The sequence below is a fragment of the Trichomonas vaginalis genome, chromosome III (assembly GCF_026262505.1).
Source record: "Trichomonas vaginalis G3 chromosome III, whole genome shotgun sequence".
NCBI classification, from domain to species: domain Eukaryota; phylum Parabasalia; order Trichomonadida; family Trichomonadidae; genus Trichomonas; species Trichomonas vaginalis.
The window spans coordinates 16,084,696-16,099,703 of NC_067205.1; the positions used below are offsets into that span (position 1 = coordinate 16,084,696).

Below are 15,008 nucleotides of genomic sequence, written 5' to 3' on the forward strand. Positions count from 1 at the left end.
AAAAAATATTTTTTTATTTTTATTGGTAAGGACATGTTAGCAACAACAGCACCAAAACTCGTTAGTCATTGAACCAACTTCAATGTTAGTAAGATGAAAAGCTTCATTCTTTCTTCATATACTTTCGAACAGAAATCCAGAAGATAAAGCAAGAACTTTCCAAAGGAGATTTAGTTGCACTGCAAAAGATGAAAACAAAATGAAACAGTATATTTATGAATATGCAGGAAATTCATTGACCATCTACCTAACTTCCTGAATCCAACAACAAAAGCTTACTATTCCAGAAATTCGATGAAATAGAAGTAACAGCAACTGACTCAGTAGAAAATAAAGCAGTTCAATACCGAAAGCGTCTCAACTATGAGTTTCTTGGGACTTATCATCATGCAACCAAAAAGTCATACGGACAAAGAATCTTGCGAATATGGTATCATAAGTAACATCTCTGACATTACAAATCTGGGGAGTTTAAAGACCTAACGACAACTTTGTTTTCGTTAGTTGCTAGAAATGTGTAAATGGCAGACTAAGAGATAAAGATAGAAGAGGTACAGCATATGAATGAACAGATATAAACCGCGCAACTTTTGAGTTAAAGAGAGCAATTGACGCTTAGTCATACTACAGGTAAGGTTTCAAGAATATAACGCAAAAATGACCCCAATGTTCTAAAATGTAAAGCAGCAATGAGGAATATAACTCTCCGTAACGAAGATAGAACAGTATTGCGAAACGAACTCATGCTGACTTAAGAAGAAGGCAGAAAAGCCAGCAGAAAATAAAACGGACATGTTGAACATTTCTAACAAAAACTATATCCAACAGCTGACGATTTCCTTCTTTTCAGAGTGTCAAGAAGATATAAAGAAACTTTCGGGACATTGTGGACCAACATTCGATATCCCTTCGTGAAGAAATAGAAAGACTACAAAACTGTCCCTTGAATTTCACGAATTCCACACTGTTTAATCCATGTAAAACGCTTATAAAAATAACTGGGGTAGAAAAGAAGGTTAGAAAACAGGTTAGATCTAACCATCTAAACTAAAATATATTTTTATTGGAATTCTGAGTAAAATTCTGAGTAAAATATATTTTAGGGCTTTGTCAAACCGTTGAGTTTTCACAAAAATTTAAAACAAATACACGTTTTACCATGTAAACGCTTATAAAATAACTGGGGTAGAAAAGAGGTTAGAAAAGAGGTTAGATCTAACCATCTACCCTAATAAATATATTTTTGGCTGAAAATGACCAAATTTCATGCCAATCTTCTCTAGAGACCGACTTTTACAGGGGTAGCCAAAACTCATGAAATCGTGAAAATACAAGAGTATTTTTGAACAACTTCAAACAAGTAGAAGTAGAATAACTTTCCATTTATTTTTCAAAGTTGACTTTTTAAGCAATTTGAACTTTGGTTCGCGTAGATTGAATTCTGAAAGAAGTATGAGGGTCTTGTATGACTTTGTCTTTCCCAGAGTTTCATGTCTTGTCAAAACTTACCTGCCATGGACTCTTTCATAAGTTCCATGAATCGTCTTCGAACAATCCAAGGAAAAGTAATGATTCAGTAGTATTCTTTTAACATCCTTACTTAAACTCTTTGCTGCTGTACACAATGACAACTCCGATGATTAAAGTGTCTGAGCTTCTTAAGAATTGACAGCATGGTCATGTTCTCTTTCTTTAACAAAGGATGAGAAGCAAGTCAATCTATAGAAAGAAGACATCTATGAGGGTAGTCTTCAATCGTAGATTGCAATTTCTTCGAAATGTATTCTATCTCTTTCTGTTGTTTTCTGAAGTGTTTCTTCTCTAATATTCTCTGCATTTCTCATTTGGGTCTTTAAACTTCTTGAGTTTATTATACTCATTTATAGCAATTGTACTTCAAAACTCTTCTTTGGTACTTCTTTATCCAATCCAAAACTCAGAGTCTTTTATACCCATACTACCTTAGACTTTTTATAAATAATCTTTGAACGATTGACGGTTTGGTCAAATTGACCAGAAGTATACAAATGACAACTAACTCATAGAATGGGTTCTTCCTCTCTAGTTTTCTTGTTGTTGTGCAGCCATTTTAAGATAAGTGAAAGTCTTACCGCGATCCGCAGGTGGTGGCGATTAGACCCTGTTATACCATTCTGAGGTACAAATAAGAACTTGTCAATGTATGGGTTTTTATCTGAGCAGATCTTTTCCAAACTCCCTCTTGTTCTGTTTAAAACATTCTCAACATTTCTTGTCAAATGTCGCAAACTTTTTTTCTAACATATTTTAGAAAAATTAAAATTTTTATCTTTTTGAAATGTCTAGGCGAATTTCGCTATCTATATTCGAGACCAGCTTTTTCGACAGCAAAACAATCTTCGGACAAATAAAATCTTACATAGTGTAACAAGAATAATCTAAAGTTCTGTTTCTGGGCAATATGACAGAACCATAAAACATTAGGCCAGAGATAGTCTTAGTTGTCAATGAAAGACTTTGTTGAAGACGATGACGCCTCTTTGGAGAGATGAAAGTCCAACAAAAAGTTCTTAGAATGCAAAGAAGACACATCGCTGTTCTTGAAGATGAAATAAAAACAGAATAAGATGAGGTATTAAAGGACAAAGAACTTTTAAACATAAATATAGTTGCGTCAAATTTGACATAACTCCACCCAGAGAAGAGAAGAAGAAAGAAAAGAAAGAGCAAAAAAGTAGAAGAGAAGAAGAAAAGAAAGTAGAAGAAGAGAAGAAAAGAACGCGTGAAACCAGTTCCAGAGAAAAAGTAATGTTGAACAGTAAAATAAATTTTATTTTTAGAAACATGGCAATGAACAAACAGCCGCAAAACTTCTTGACGCTTTCAAGACTACAAAGAGAGAACAAATGGTTGACTCCGACTCAGACATTTTGAATGCAATTGAAGGAATTGCAAGTGTCAAGTTCGAATGGTACCAACCTAACCCTCAAGCAGTCAGACAACATGCTGGATACTTCCCGTTCATAAATAAGTCTGACATTGACTTGACAAGGTATGGAATTTACAATTCAATTGAAACAATTGTCAATGAACCTTGCATTCTTACATGTCTCAGGAACTCTGGTCTTGTTACAGATGAGAAGATGAAGTATCTTGAGTCATGTGTGAAGACAAGGTACATTCTCAGAGGTCAATTGGCAAAAATTGCACCGTTGGCAAATGTCAATATCCGAGTCAACATACCTACAGCTAAAGGTTCTTCACATGACGACTATGTTGTTGACAAAGACTTACCATGGTTGAAGATTGTAATTGTCCACAACCACTTCATGTTGAACGAAAGTCTTACAAACCCATTCTTTGGTAAAAGTAAGTGCAACATTGTCAGAGCTGTAAACATTCTTTTCGAGAAAGGTTTGTTGGAACCAATTCCAGATGACAAGCTGACAGAAACTTTTGTACCAAAAGACGAAACAAACTTTTCATTGTTAGCAAGACCAAAAGTTGTTCCAGACAAAGTTCTAGTACAAAAGAAGTACACAGTTCCACAAGGGGTTGGTATGTTCGGATACCAACCTGAACCAGAAGAACTTCCAATGAGGTTGCAAGAACTTCAAATGCTATATAACAAACTTCCATTGAGACATCCAATTGACGTCAAATTGTATTGGAAAGCATCTGAGTTAGGTCAGAAGGTTTTATATGAAACAGGTTGCTTCGACGATGTTTATGAGATAAGGAGGAGAAGTTTCTCAGAAGATAAGAGACTCACTTGAATTTCCACAAACTGGACCAATTGGTTGCGACAAGTTCGACTCAGATGAAAAGATATACTATGTCGACCTTAACGCTGCATACATGAGGTTTGTCCAATATATTCCGACTGGAATTCCAAGAAGATGGTGCCCGATGAAGGAACTATACAGTTGGAAAAGTCATACAACAACTGTATGATATTAGGAAAGCTTCAAACCCCAAACTTGCAATGACACTCAAATTGCTTATGAATTCGACATGGGGATATTCCATTAAGAAACCTCAAGAGATGAAGAGTAAACATTATGAGAAGGTCGACAACTTTGTTGAAAGGTTTTCTCCTTTTGTTTTGAAGTACGAATTCACTCAAGGTCAAAGTGGCTTAGTAACCACATTAAAACCTATTGTCGAACATTGGTCTTACCCTCAGTTCGCAAAAGCAGTCCTTGACAACTACAACAAATTCTTCTCCGAAGTCAAATCCAAAGTCAAGGTTTACTATGAGAACATTGACGCACTCATGACGAACGAAGAAGGATACAACAAACTCATTGAAATGGGTTTAGTCGGTGAAAAGATGGGCTGTTTTAAGCTAGATAAGGTATTTTCCGAAGTTCATGTCCTCTCCAAGCGTAAGTACTGGGGTGTTAAAGAAGATGGTGAAATAGTTAAACATTGCATGAAATAAAAAATTTTTATTCGAATTTGAATTAAAATGTGGGAATTCTTGGGAACGGGAAAGGCTTATTTACTTGAGGAACAGGTAAAAGGTTGGTGGAGGTGGTGGCAACCAGTCCATTTTATATTCCTTCCTAGCTAATTTCCGTTTAATTTCATGGTCGCCCTCGAGTCTTTGAATCGGACAGGTCGAGTTACACATTCTTGTGTCTCAAACTCATATATAACCTGTTTGTCTGTATTTTCGTCGACTATGGCACGAGACACGAACATTGACCAAACGGACAAAAAGTGTCATTTCGGATGGTCAAGCAGCCAATCGCATTCGAGCACTTCGAAGAAGCCTTATGTTCCAAGGGAGAGGGTGTCTGGTGCAAGGCAGAGGTCATGAGACTCTACGAGCAGTACATCCTCAATGCCTGGGAGGACAAATCGTCCTTGAATTGGCAATTCTACCAACTCCTCTGGGACGACCTCCTACGCAACTGGGATAACGAAAGAGCCCAATTCAAAGGTCGGGAGCTAATTTTCCAAATTACCATTAATAGTGCCTACTTATCCAACTAAACACTTAAATTTACTTGGGGTTTCCCCCTAAAATAATTTTTTTTTTACTCTTAGAACCACTCGAGGTTCTCCTTACGGTTGTTGAGCTTGTCACCGTCAATGTGTCTGACCTTCGTCTTCTTGCCTGGATTTGGAACCCATTGAATTGCGACAAGCTTGCCCATGGAGATTGAACCACGATTGCGAAGGTTAAGGTTCAAGTGTCCCAAGTTGTTGAGGACTGGGGTAAGAACCTTGCCTGTCTCCTTGTTGCGGATTTGGTATGGGTAGGGTTGGGAAATTTCGTAACCGTCATCGGCAACAAGGGTTGCCCATGTAGCGGCTTCAGGAACTTCTTCGTGTTTCTCTTCTTCCTCTTCTTCCTCGACAATTCCTTCTTCAATTTGGTACTCACGAAGTACGGTGTTGCATGTTCTGTCCTTTCCGAGTACCTTCCAGATGGCGTCTATCTCTTCGAAGAGAAACGGTAGATGAGTCTGGCAAGGTCTCGGTCTCTCTCTCTCGTAATTGCGCAAGGTTTCCGTGAAAATCGTTTCAGGCATTTCTCATTGGAAGCTTGGTTCATGAGGACATCGGCTTTGAGATTGGTCATCTCTGTCATAAGACTACTTTGGAGAGTCTTAATGGTGTTTGTCAGATGAGCTTTCAATTGGGCAATTTGAATTTGAACTGGGCGCTTGTCTGGCAACCTTGAAAGGACATCTGCTATTGTGTTCGGCTTCGGTGCTTGTTCGGACATCGAAAAAATGAAGTGGTTTGAGAATGGCGGTTTTACTTCAAAAAGCTTGTTATGACAGTTATGTCATACAACAAGTTTAAAATAATATCTTGTTTTCTTCTTTGAACGTTTGTTGTCTCTTCCGATAAAAGTTTCGAACATGAGAACCAAAAACGTTTTTTGAGATTGCGGAAGAGTTCAGGCAAACGTTCATATTCTGGATATGTTGGGAGCAGTTCAAAACATCTGAGCTGACTTTCGGACAAATTGGGACAATGTCAGAAAATTCATCTTTGTCGGACTGCTTGAAGGTAAGTCCCTTACATGTAAGTAGCTCTGGTAAAGTCTTCTCATCTCTGCTAACTTCTGGAGTATAGCTTCGTAATTTAAGAGTTTTAATTTTAATTGTCTTATTCCTCTCTTGACATCTAAACGGTAAGTATCCATGAGGTCAAGAGTAGCTTTGGTAGCTTTAAGTGGAGCTATTTGTTCCTTGACTTCTGCAATTTTGGTTGCAATTGTGGTTTGAGCTCCTTCAAGTTCGCCGTCTATGTCGTTCTCAACACCTTCAACCATAGCTTGAAACTCTTCATCGGTCCATTGAGATTGGTGTGGGACGAATTTAACTTGCTTCATTCAAAAAATGAAAAAAAATGTTTTTACTCAAAGCGTGCCATGTATATGGCTATAAGAAACTTACCAGAAGGCTTCTTCTTCACATGAGTAAAAACATAAAAAAAGTGAAGTTAAAATGAGATGTTTACTGAACTGGTTGAATGTCGCCTTCACAGGTTATGTAGAACGGCTGACCCGAGAAGTGAAGGAGAGACTGAATTGCCAATTTCATATGGGGTAGGGGGTTCTCCTTGTTTGGTATTTTTATCCAAGGACGTTTGTTTAGGAACTTAACAAGAGCTTCTCTTTTGGCGTCCTTTATGCCATCGTAGGCTGTCCCGTCTGGTATTTGAATTGGAATTCCAGTCGAAGTCTCGAGCTGAAGTGTAGACCTTCCAGAAATATTGGTGAACTTGACCTTGGGCTTCATTACCTTGCGCAAGTAGTCTTTTACGCAGTCGTTAATTTCAATTAGGTAAATTGCCTCGTCAAGTCTTTCTTGCATTCCAAGTTCTTCCATCCGACAGGAAAATATTTTCCCGACAAAGGGAAAATTTTTTCCTTCCGACAGGAAAATATTTTCCCGACAAAGGGAAAAATTTTTCCATCCGACAGGAAGAACTCTTCCAGTTGTCCGTCCGTAAACCATTCAAATTTTCGAAAATTGAGAACTTTTTGGTCGAACTTCAGAAAAACTTTTCCTTCCGACAGAAAAAGTTTTTCCTTCCGACAGGAAAAGTTTTTCCTTCCGACAGGAAAAATTTTTCCTTCCGACTGGACACAAACGGATGACTGACGTTCCTCTTCCTGAATGCCTTCCAAAGCCAGAAGAACCGAAAGCTGAAGAACCACAACAGTCTCCTCAGCAACCTCAGTTCCAGCAAGTACCTCCACCAAATTACTACCAATTTCCACCTCAAGGTTACTACCCACCACAAGGCTTCCCGAACTACCCTCCTCCTCAGCCTATGCCTTACTTCCCCAACCCTTGGATGTTCCAGCAAGCTCCACCCCAGCAATTCCAATCTCAATCCAAGAGAGACCAAGAGTTCGAGGAAGGTCTGAACCGCTTACGCAAAGAGTATGCTACTGCCCCAATGGAAGAAGATAGGCTCTCACTCTCTTCCCTCAAATCGACCGATTCGACTCGTACCACAGATTCGGTTCGTGACCGTGAAGACTACCTCAAGCAGCTGAGAGACTCTTCATCCTACAACCATTTACAGTTGGAGCTCTCAAGAACATGCGCAATTACGAAGGTCAAACACCAGCTGGAGACCGCAAAACAGACGTGCTTACAAGAGCAGTCCAACTGGTCAAGACAAAGACTGAGATAGTCGACTTCATTCTTGCAGCTTGCCCATACAAGTAAAAAAAATAAACAATTACGAGTTAAACTTTTTATTCTTTCTTCTGAGTTGTTTAGAGCTGGTTTCTCTTGTAGGAACCTTTTCGTACTCTTCCATGGTCATGTAATTGCGAATTTGGTACGCAATTCCAGGTTCGTTGTTTTTGAACCTTATGTATGTAACGCTTCCATCCTCCTCAGGGAAGTAAGCTGCTAACATCTGACCAAGTTTTCTCGGTGACTCGGAGCTCATTAAAATGTCACTTTTTAAACGTTAAGTTTTTAGTCTTATTTTACCCTTTGTTTGTCAGGTAGTATTGGAGCGCAATTTCTCCAAATTCTCTGTGTCGGAGTTCTTCAGCATTTTCCAAGGTGTACCTGGAGAACTCAAAGAAGTTGTCAAGAACATACTGCCATGCTGCTCTTCTGAGTTCGTCGGTATTTGGAAGTGTTGCACCTTCGAGTCTTCGGACATGAAAAAATGACACTTTTTCTATTAAACCGTTTTGGCATTTCTCATGAGTGAGTATAGTTCTGCCGAACCATTGGAAGAGAAGAAGTACCCTTGCTGGCAAAAGACAAAATAACGTTTACCATGTGAAACGTTTATAAAATAACTGGGGTAGAAATGAGGTGAAAAAACAGGTGAGATCTCACCTCTTCACCTAAACATTATTTTTATTGAATTCAGCAACAAAAATCATGAATTTCCTTAAGATAGAAAAAATAAAGTTAGTTTTATTTTTATTTATTTTTTTATTTTGTATGTAAAGACAGATATGTCAACAACAGAGAACACAACAACAGTTATAGTCCATGAAGCTATAAATGAAGAATATGAGTGGGTTCAGTTTAACAAACAACTCCGTCTCATTCGTTCGGTCAAAGACGATATGTACCAAATGCAAAGTATTTTGACAGCATGTTTTGCTCCAGATACTAAGCTTCCTAAAGACTGGTTTAGGAACCAAAGCACACAAGAACTTTTGAGCGAAGCACAGCGAGACATACTTTTTTCTGAAAACAGTGAAGAACAGCGAGTAGGTAAAAAACCCCAGTCGCCAAAACTCTATGAAAATCGTGAAAAATTGCCAAACGGTTTGAGAGGATATTATGTACATAGACTTCTTGTAAATGCTGTTGCAATGTGGGCTTCGCCTCGTTATGCTTGGTATATTTACAGACTTCTTGACGAAATTCATAGACAAGAACGTGAAGAGATGGAAAACAAGCTTGAAGCAAAAGACAAAAGCATTCAGAAAAGAATACCACGTTCGGTACCAAAAGGAAAGGAAAAGAACTATAAGTATATGATTTATACTGAAGAGATGGAAAATGAAGAAGATAAAGATATGGTTATGTTGCATTTAGTCAGAAGAAACAACAAAAGCTTTTACGACCTTGCTAAGATTTACAAATCTGACAGAAATTGGTTCTATCGCGAAAACTTACCGATTTCAATGACCCCAAATGAAGATGTGAAACAAATAGTTCAAGATACGTTACCTCAAACACACTATGATATGAAAGGTTGTACAATACTTACCTTCAAAGAAGACTTACCGCTACTGAAAGAAAAAATAACAGAGTATTTTGACAACTTCAAACAAGCAGAGTAAATGAACTCTTTATTTTTATTGACTTTTTACAATTTGAACTTTGTTTGCGTAGATATGAATTCTGAAAGAAGTATGAGGGTCTTGTATGACTTTGTACTTCTCCCATAGTTCATGTCTGTCAAACTTACCTGCCATGGACTCTTTCATAAGTTCCATGAAATCGTCTTCGGACAATCCGGGGAAAAGTATTATGTCAGTAAGTATTCTTTTAACATCCTTACTTAAACTCTTTGCTGTCTGTACACAAATGACAACTGAAATGTTAAAGTGTCTGAGCTTCTTAAGAATTCGACACATATCTTGTTCTCTATTCTTTAACAAAGGATGAGAGGCGAAATCATCTAAGATAAGAAGACATCTATGAGGGTAAGTCTTCCAATCGTAAGATTGCAATTTCTTCGAAATGTATTCTATCTCTTTCTGTTTGTTTCTGAAGTGTTTCTTCTCTAATATTCTCTGCATTTCCTCATTTGGGTCTTTAAACTTCGAATTTATATACTCATTTATAGCATTATACTTCAAAACTCTTCTTTGGTACTTCTTTATCCAATCTAACAACTCAGTATCCTTTATACATACTAACTTAGACTTCTTTATAATATCTTTGAACGAATTGACGGTTTGGTCAAATTGACCAGAAGTACAAATAACAACTAACTCATAGAATGGGTTCTTCTCATCTAGTTCTTGTTGTTGTGCAGCCATTTTAAGATAAGTGAAAGTCTTACCCGACCCAGGTGGTGCAATTAGACCTGTTATACCATTCTGAGCAAATAAGAACTTGTCATGTATAGGCTTTATCTGAGCATTTTCTAACTTCCTCTTGTTCTTGTTTAAAACATTCTCAAATTTTTTGTCAATGTCAGCAAACTTTTTTTCTAACATATTTTTAGAAAAATTAAAATTTTTATCTTTTAGAAAATGTCTAGCGATTTCGCTATCTATATTCGAGACAAACTTTTGACAGCAAAACATCTGTCGACCATAAAATCTTACATAGTGTAAACAAGAAAGGTGAATTTGTTCTAAAGTTCTGTTTCTGGGAATATGACAAGAACCATAAAACATTAAGCAGAGCAGTCTTAAAATTTGTCAATGACAGACTTGTTGACAGAGATGACGCCGATTGGAAAGATGAAGTCCAACAAAAGTTCTTAGAATGCAAAGAAGACACATGCGCTGTTCTTGAAGATGAAATAGAAAACAGAATATGAGCTATTAAAGGACAAAGAACTTTTACATAAATATGGTTGCGCCAAATTTGACATAACTCCACCAGAAAAGAAGAAGAGAGAAAAGAAAGAAAAGAAAGTAGAAGAAGAGAAGAAAGAACCTGAACCAGTTCCAGAGAAAAAGAAATTTGACATGTAAAAATAAAATTTTATTTTTAGAACATTTCTGGGTCAATGTCAATGTTCTCTTCCTCTTTAGGAGTAAACACTGGCTTAGACTCTAAAATCTTTTTACCCAATTTACCTTGAACTTCTACAACTTTAGACTCATAATATTCATAGTCGTCTGCTTTCTTTGGTTCATAAGGTATAACAAGTTTGTATGCTTTGCCTTCTTTAAGGTTTGAGAACCTTCTGTCAAAACTTTCTTTGACTGTTAACAAACCTTCTATGTCTAAGTCTTCAAATTTCGCACCATTTTTAGTCACAATAGCAAACTTAACTGGTTCGATGTTCCAAACTTTGCTGAATGAAGACTTTTCAAAATGGTAGAAGTAAACATTCAAATATGTGAATGGGTCTAGTTCTTCTTTAAGTCCTGACATGTACTTGTTTACTGAGATGAATTTTGTCATCTTTTCTATCGGATAAAAAAATATTTTTTTTAAAATTTACTCAGAAAAATTTTTCTTTGTATATACACCATTCTGAACATCTAAAAGACTTTTGACATTTGCCAAGAATGTCGTTTAGAGCTGCCATATAACCATATTCTTGACAATATTGTTTATATTCATCGTACAATGACTTTCATCTAATGACACAAAGTCAGTTTCATCTATGAACAGTTCATATACACTCTTGTTTGCTTCTAACAATGTTTGTCTCTCTTCGGTATGTGGAATTTGTCTTGGATTGAACTTAGAAATATCTAATGTCATGAAATATGAGAACAAGTGGTTGTAAAAGTCAGATGTCAAAGTTTCTGCTAAGTCGTCAAAATATTCTGTATCTTGCATATGAGAATCTGACGTTCTGACAACTACATATCTTCTGTCAGAACTTTCTAACTTCATCGGAACAGCATTGTTTGAAACCATAATGAAGTTTGCAACATTTTCACAAACTCTTTGGTCTTTATACTTTCTTTCAACAACTCCAACTTTGTCTGTTATAAGACTCTTCAAAGCATCTGAGTTCAAAACTTTTGTTGTATCTATACTTTGAAGTTCATTGCAAACTATAAGTTTCATATTCTCTATTGAGGAGTTAAATTTCCACAGATGTTTTCTAAGTTTGTCATATTGGGTTCGAATAACCTTCTAACAGTTTGCAAAATATCTGTAAAGAATGTGTTCTTACCTGTTCCTTGTTTTCCAATTATAATGAGAGCAGTTTCATTTTTAGCACTTGGATGTTGTAAGATGTTTGCAAACCAACATAAGATATACTCATAAACCTTTTCGTTTCCATTGCATATAATTTCTTTGACATGGTCTAACCAAGCTTCTATAATATTTTCTTTCCATTCTACTTGTTCATATTTATATCCAGTGAAGATAGAATAGAAGTTTGGAGAAGGTGTATAAACTTTATACCTCGAACTGAAAAATCTTCTAACTTTGACAATAAGATATCCCAAGCATCTAACATCTTCATGCCAACTTGTACGACTTTTATTTTCTTAAGTTTCTGTCTACATTCTTGTTCTGAAACTATTGTTGCTCTTGGTTTGTTAAAGACAACATCCCATTCTTTCATGACATAACATTCTGGGGCAGAGTCGACATAAATGACTAAACGTTTCAAATTCTCGACTGCTTTGTTATAGTCTCTAAATGGACACATATTTCTGAATGCTTGGAAGTCATAAAAATCTGAAACATCTATTCTGTACATTTTTATAAAAATAAAAAATATATTTTTTTTATTCTTGACTTTGTTGTTGTTGCATTTGTTGTTCTTGAGCTATTTGTTGTTGAAGTTGTTCTTGTAATACAATACTTTCACCAGTTGCATCTTCCAATTCGAAACTTTCTGCCGTCATTGACAAATACATAGGACATAAAAGTTTTACAGGAACAAAGTTTGCGTCAACTAATGTCAACGTTATACTTGCCAAAGTGTTTGAGTTCACTAAGGTTGAAAATTCTGCATTCGAATGAACAATAGGCAAACCAGCAGAGAAAGTATTGTTTATACGCATAAGTATCTTTTGGTCATAATAGTTTCTGTCGACATTCGAATAACACTTTGAACCTAAGTTTGAAACAATATATAAGATTGGTGTGCTTAATGTCAATGGAATAGACATTCCTTGTATGACACCTTTTCCTGTTATAGGAAACTGTTGGTAGTAAAAACCAGAAATAAGTTTTGTATTATAGCTCATATCGTTTATAGTAAACTCAGTCGGACATCCAAACATAATGAAACCTGCTCTAGTTGCAGCACATGTTACACCCGTACTTAAAGTATTAAATAAGTCAACAAAACCTGTTGGTGGTATATCTGAGTAAGTATCTTCAAAGGAGTATTTTTTACCATTCACAACAATAAAGTCTTCTGGTGTCAAAAGAGCAAAACAGGCTTTAGTCGTCATTGTGTTTAAGGTTAGTTTACAATATCGTCCTTGAGGACTTTGTAAGTTTGTTGTTATAGAATTATATGACTCAGGGTTTTTAGTCGTAATAGTATAAACCATTATGTCTTCTGCCATTTACTTAGCAAATAAATTTTAATGAAATGTTGTGGTCGTCAAATATTTTTATAACGTCTGGGAAACTATATTTTAAGTTCAACGTTTCACCTCCTTTCATAACGTATATCTTGTCAATGACATTATATGAAACACCACAGCAACTAATGTCGGGTTCTATTTCTTTGATGTTTATATCGTCTGCCTCTGTCAAAAGTTTCAATAGTTCTTTCAAAACTTCATGAGGTGCAATGACATATGAGTTCACTTTTACAGGGTTGTGTTCGACCAAGTTTAACATTATACTTAAAGCTTGACAAATCTTCTCCTGAGTTTGAAGTTTGTCTTTCAGTTGTTGGTAGTCGTTTCGAATATCTGCAACAGAACTTAAGTCTCTGCTAACTTCAGGATATGTTGGTTCTTTTACAGGAACAATTGTTATACCATCTTCGTCTTCGTATGGTTTCCCCACTTCAACATCTCTGTCTTTGACATTGACAATAACACTTTGACTGTTTGTTTGAGTTGGTGAATTTAACTTCACATCTGCCACCGCCATTAAACCTTTTGAAACACTTACGCTTCTATTTTTCGGAAATGACATTTTACTTAGAATAAAAAGATGGACGTATTCGGATATCTTTCGAATTGAAGCAGAACAAAGTTTACACACACAAACAATACAAATACATTGACAGAATAGTTCTTTACACAAACAATGGAAAATGTTATAGAATAGCAGTCTTTGCTGAACCAAAATATTTTCATAAAGCAAAGAAAGTTGGTATAACTGAAATGGTGAAAGTTCTTGAAGCAGACAAAAATATAACTTCAAAACTTACAGATATTTCTAAAGGTAAGTTTATAATACAATATTATGTCAAAACTGGCGTACTGTCAATATTTGACGGAGAGAAGTCAGTTCAAGAACAACTTACTGACCTGCTGCCAAAATCTGCTCGATGGAAGCTGTCGTTATGCCAATCTGAGGAGCCCCAGCAGGTTTCATCGAACGAATCTTCAAAAGAGCATCTTCCGTGAAAAGTGCTATTGGTTTTGTAAACTTCTTTGCTCTCAATTCATCTGGACCGTCTCTGTCACCAGTATATTGTATTTGAACTGTACCAACAGTTGAAATACCACCCATAAAGTCTTCTGAGTCAGCAAATGGAATGCCAAGCCAAAAGTTTGAACGGTCTCCATTTGTATATTGAGTTTTTTGACCTCCTGTATGAGTCCATACTTTCACATATGGCATAATAGAACTTTGCATTTCAGGGTTAATGGTTGTTGTGAAGTTGTTGTTAAAGTTCATAGCATCTAATGTCAAGTTGTATGACCTCATATCCTCAACTGTAGAATATTCTTCTCTTGGATAATATTTGCCATCTATGTTTATATGATATTTAATACCAGGGTTGTAGAAACAAGAATAGTCATTTATAGTTCGTCTGAACAGTACAAACATAGTATCTGCATGTTTCATTGCAGTTGTTAAAGCAATATCTGTTCTTGCACCTGGGTCAGCACTTTGGTTTCCAACTTCACCTGCAAAGTCTTTGACAGATATTTGGTGTATAGGGAACATAAGTGGAACTGCAATATATTTGGCAGCTAAAGCATTTGAAATATCTGGGTCCAACATATAGACTGCAAGTCTGCTTTCTATTCTCTTGCATTCAAATTTTTCGCATGTGAACTTAACTGGGTCCCAAGCATTCCAGCAGCATTGAAATAATAGTTTACTTCAGTGTTGAGTTTGAGAAACCAAAGTCTAAGTCAACTTTGTCTTTGCAAAAGTCAAGAACTTGGCTCACCAGTTCCAGCTCTGTAATGTGAATGGGTCTTGTGTTGGTGC

The 15,008-nt window shown here is 36.3% G+C and overlaps 9 protein-coding genes and 4 pseudogenes across 13 annotated transcripts, besides 1 other annotated feature; 5 read left to right on the forward strand and 8 right to left on the reverse strand.

Moving 5' to 3' along the window:
- Positions 1–24: 24 nt before the first annotated feature.
- Positions 25–15,008: part of a mobile genetic element that runs on past the window's edge.
- TVAGG3_0711070 (uncharacterized protein) lies at positions 4,256–4,423 on the forward strand (the record flags this gene model as incomplete). Its single annotated transcript, XM_051243777.1, has 1 exon — positions 4,256–4,423. The coding sequence occupies one exon, from the start codon at positions 4,256–4,258 to the stop codon at positions 4,421–4,423; it is 168 nt and encodes a 55-aa protein (XP_051090364.1).
- On the forward strand, positions 4,717–4,980 carry TVAGG3_0711080 (uncharacterized protein; the record flags this gene model as incomplete). Its single annotated transcript, XM_051243778.1, has 1 exon — positions 4,717–4,980. The coding sequence occupies one exon, from the start codon at positions 4,717–4,719 to the stop codon at positions 4,978–4,980; it is 264 nt and encodes an 87-aa protein (XP_051090365.1).
- TVAGG3_0711090 lies at positions 5,031–6,334 on the reverse strand (annotated as a pseudogene). Its single transcript has one exon. A coding segment is annotated over exon 1 (1,304 nt).
- Positions 6,459–6,833, reverse strand: TVAGG3_0711100 (uncharacterized protein; the record flags this gene model as incomplete). Its single annotated transcript, XM_051243779.1, has 1 exon — positions 6,459–6,833. The coding sequence occupies one exon, from the start codon at positions 6,831–6,833 to the stop codon at positions 6,459–6,461; it is 375 nt and encodes a 124-aa protein (XP_051090366.1).
- Positions 7,102–7,685, forward strand: TVAGG3_0711110 (annotated as a pseudogene). The gene has a single exon. A coding segment is annotated over exon 1 (584 nt).
- Positions 8,441–9,280, forward strand: TVAGG3_0711120 (KilA, N-terminal/APSES-type HTH, DNA-binding family; the record flags this gene model as incomplete). The annotated part of the gene is made up of 1 exon (XM_051243780.1): positions 8,441–9,280. The coding sequence occupies one exon, from the start codon at positions 8,441–8,443 to the stop codon at positions 9,278–9,280; it is 840 nt and encodes a 279-aa protein (XP_051090367.1).
- Positions 9,296–9,742, reverse strand: TVAGG3_0711130 (protein of unknown function, DUF4106 family; the record flags this gene model as incomplete). The annotated part of the gene is made up of 1 exon (XM_051243781.1): positions 9,296–9,742. The coding sequence occupies one exon, from the start codon at positions 9,740–9,742 to the stop codon at positions 9,296–9,298; it is 447 nt and encodes a 148-aa protein (XP_051090368.1).
- On the forward strand, positions 10,202–10,651 carry TVAGG3_0711140 (annotated as a pseudogene). Its single transcript has one exon. A coding segment is annotated over exon 1 (450 nt).
- On the reverse strand, positions 10,766–11,087 carry TVAGG3_0711150 (protein of unknown function, DUF4108 family; the record flags this gene model as incomplete). The annotated part of the gene is made up of 1 exon (XM_051243782.1): positions 10,766–11,087. A coding segment is annotated over one exon (322 nt), but the record flags the coding sequence as incomplete, so codon positions are not given.
- TVAGG3_0711160 lies at positions 11,275–12,351 on the reverse strand (annotated as a pseudogene). Its single transcript has one exon. A coding segment is annotated over exon 1 (1,077 nt).
- On the reverse strand, positions 12,589–13,171 carry TVAGG3_0711170 (uncharacterized protein; the record flags this gene model as incomplete). The annotated part of the gene is made up of 1 exon (XM_051243783.1): positions 12,589–13,171. A coding segment is annotated over one exon (583 nt), but the record flags the coding sequence as incomplete, so codon positions are not given.
- Positions 13,176–13,709, reverse strand: TVAGG3_0711180 (protein of unknown function, DUF4106 family; the record flags this gene model as incomplete). Its single annotated transcript, XM_051243784.1, has 1 exon — positions 13,176–13,709. One exon carries the CDS (start codon positions 13,707–13,709, stop codon positions 13,176–13,178), a length of 534 nt encoding a protein of 177 aa, XP_051090371.1.
- Positions 14,085–14,795, reverse strand: TVAGG3_0711190 (protein of unknown function, DUF4106 family; the record flags this gene model as incomplete). The annotated part of the gene is made up of 1 exon (XM_051243785.1): positions 14,085–14,795. The coding sequence occupies one exon, from the start codon at positions 14,793–14,795 to the stop codon at positions 14,085–14,087; it is 711 nt and encodes a 236-aa protein (XP_051090372.1).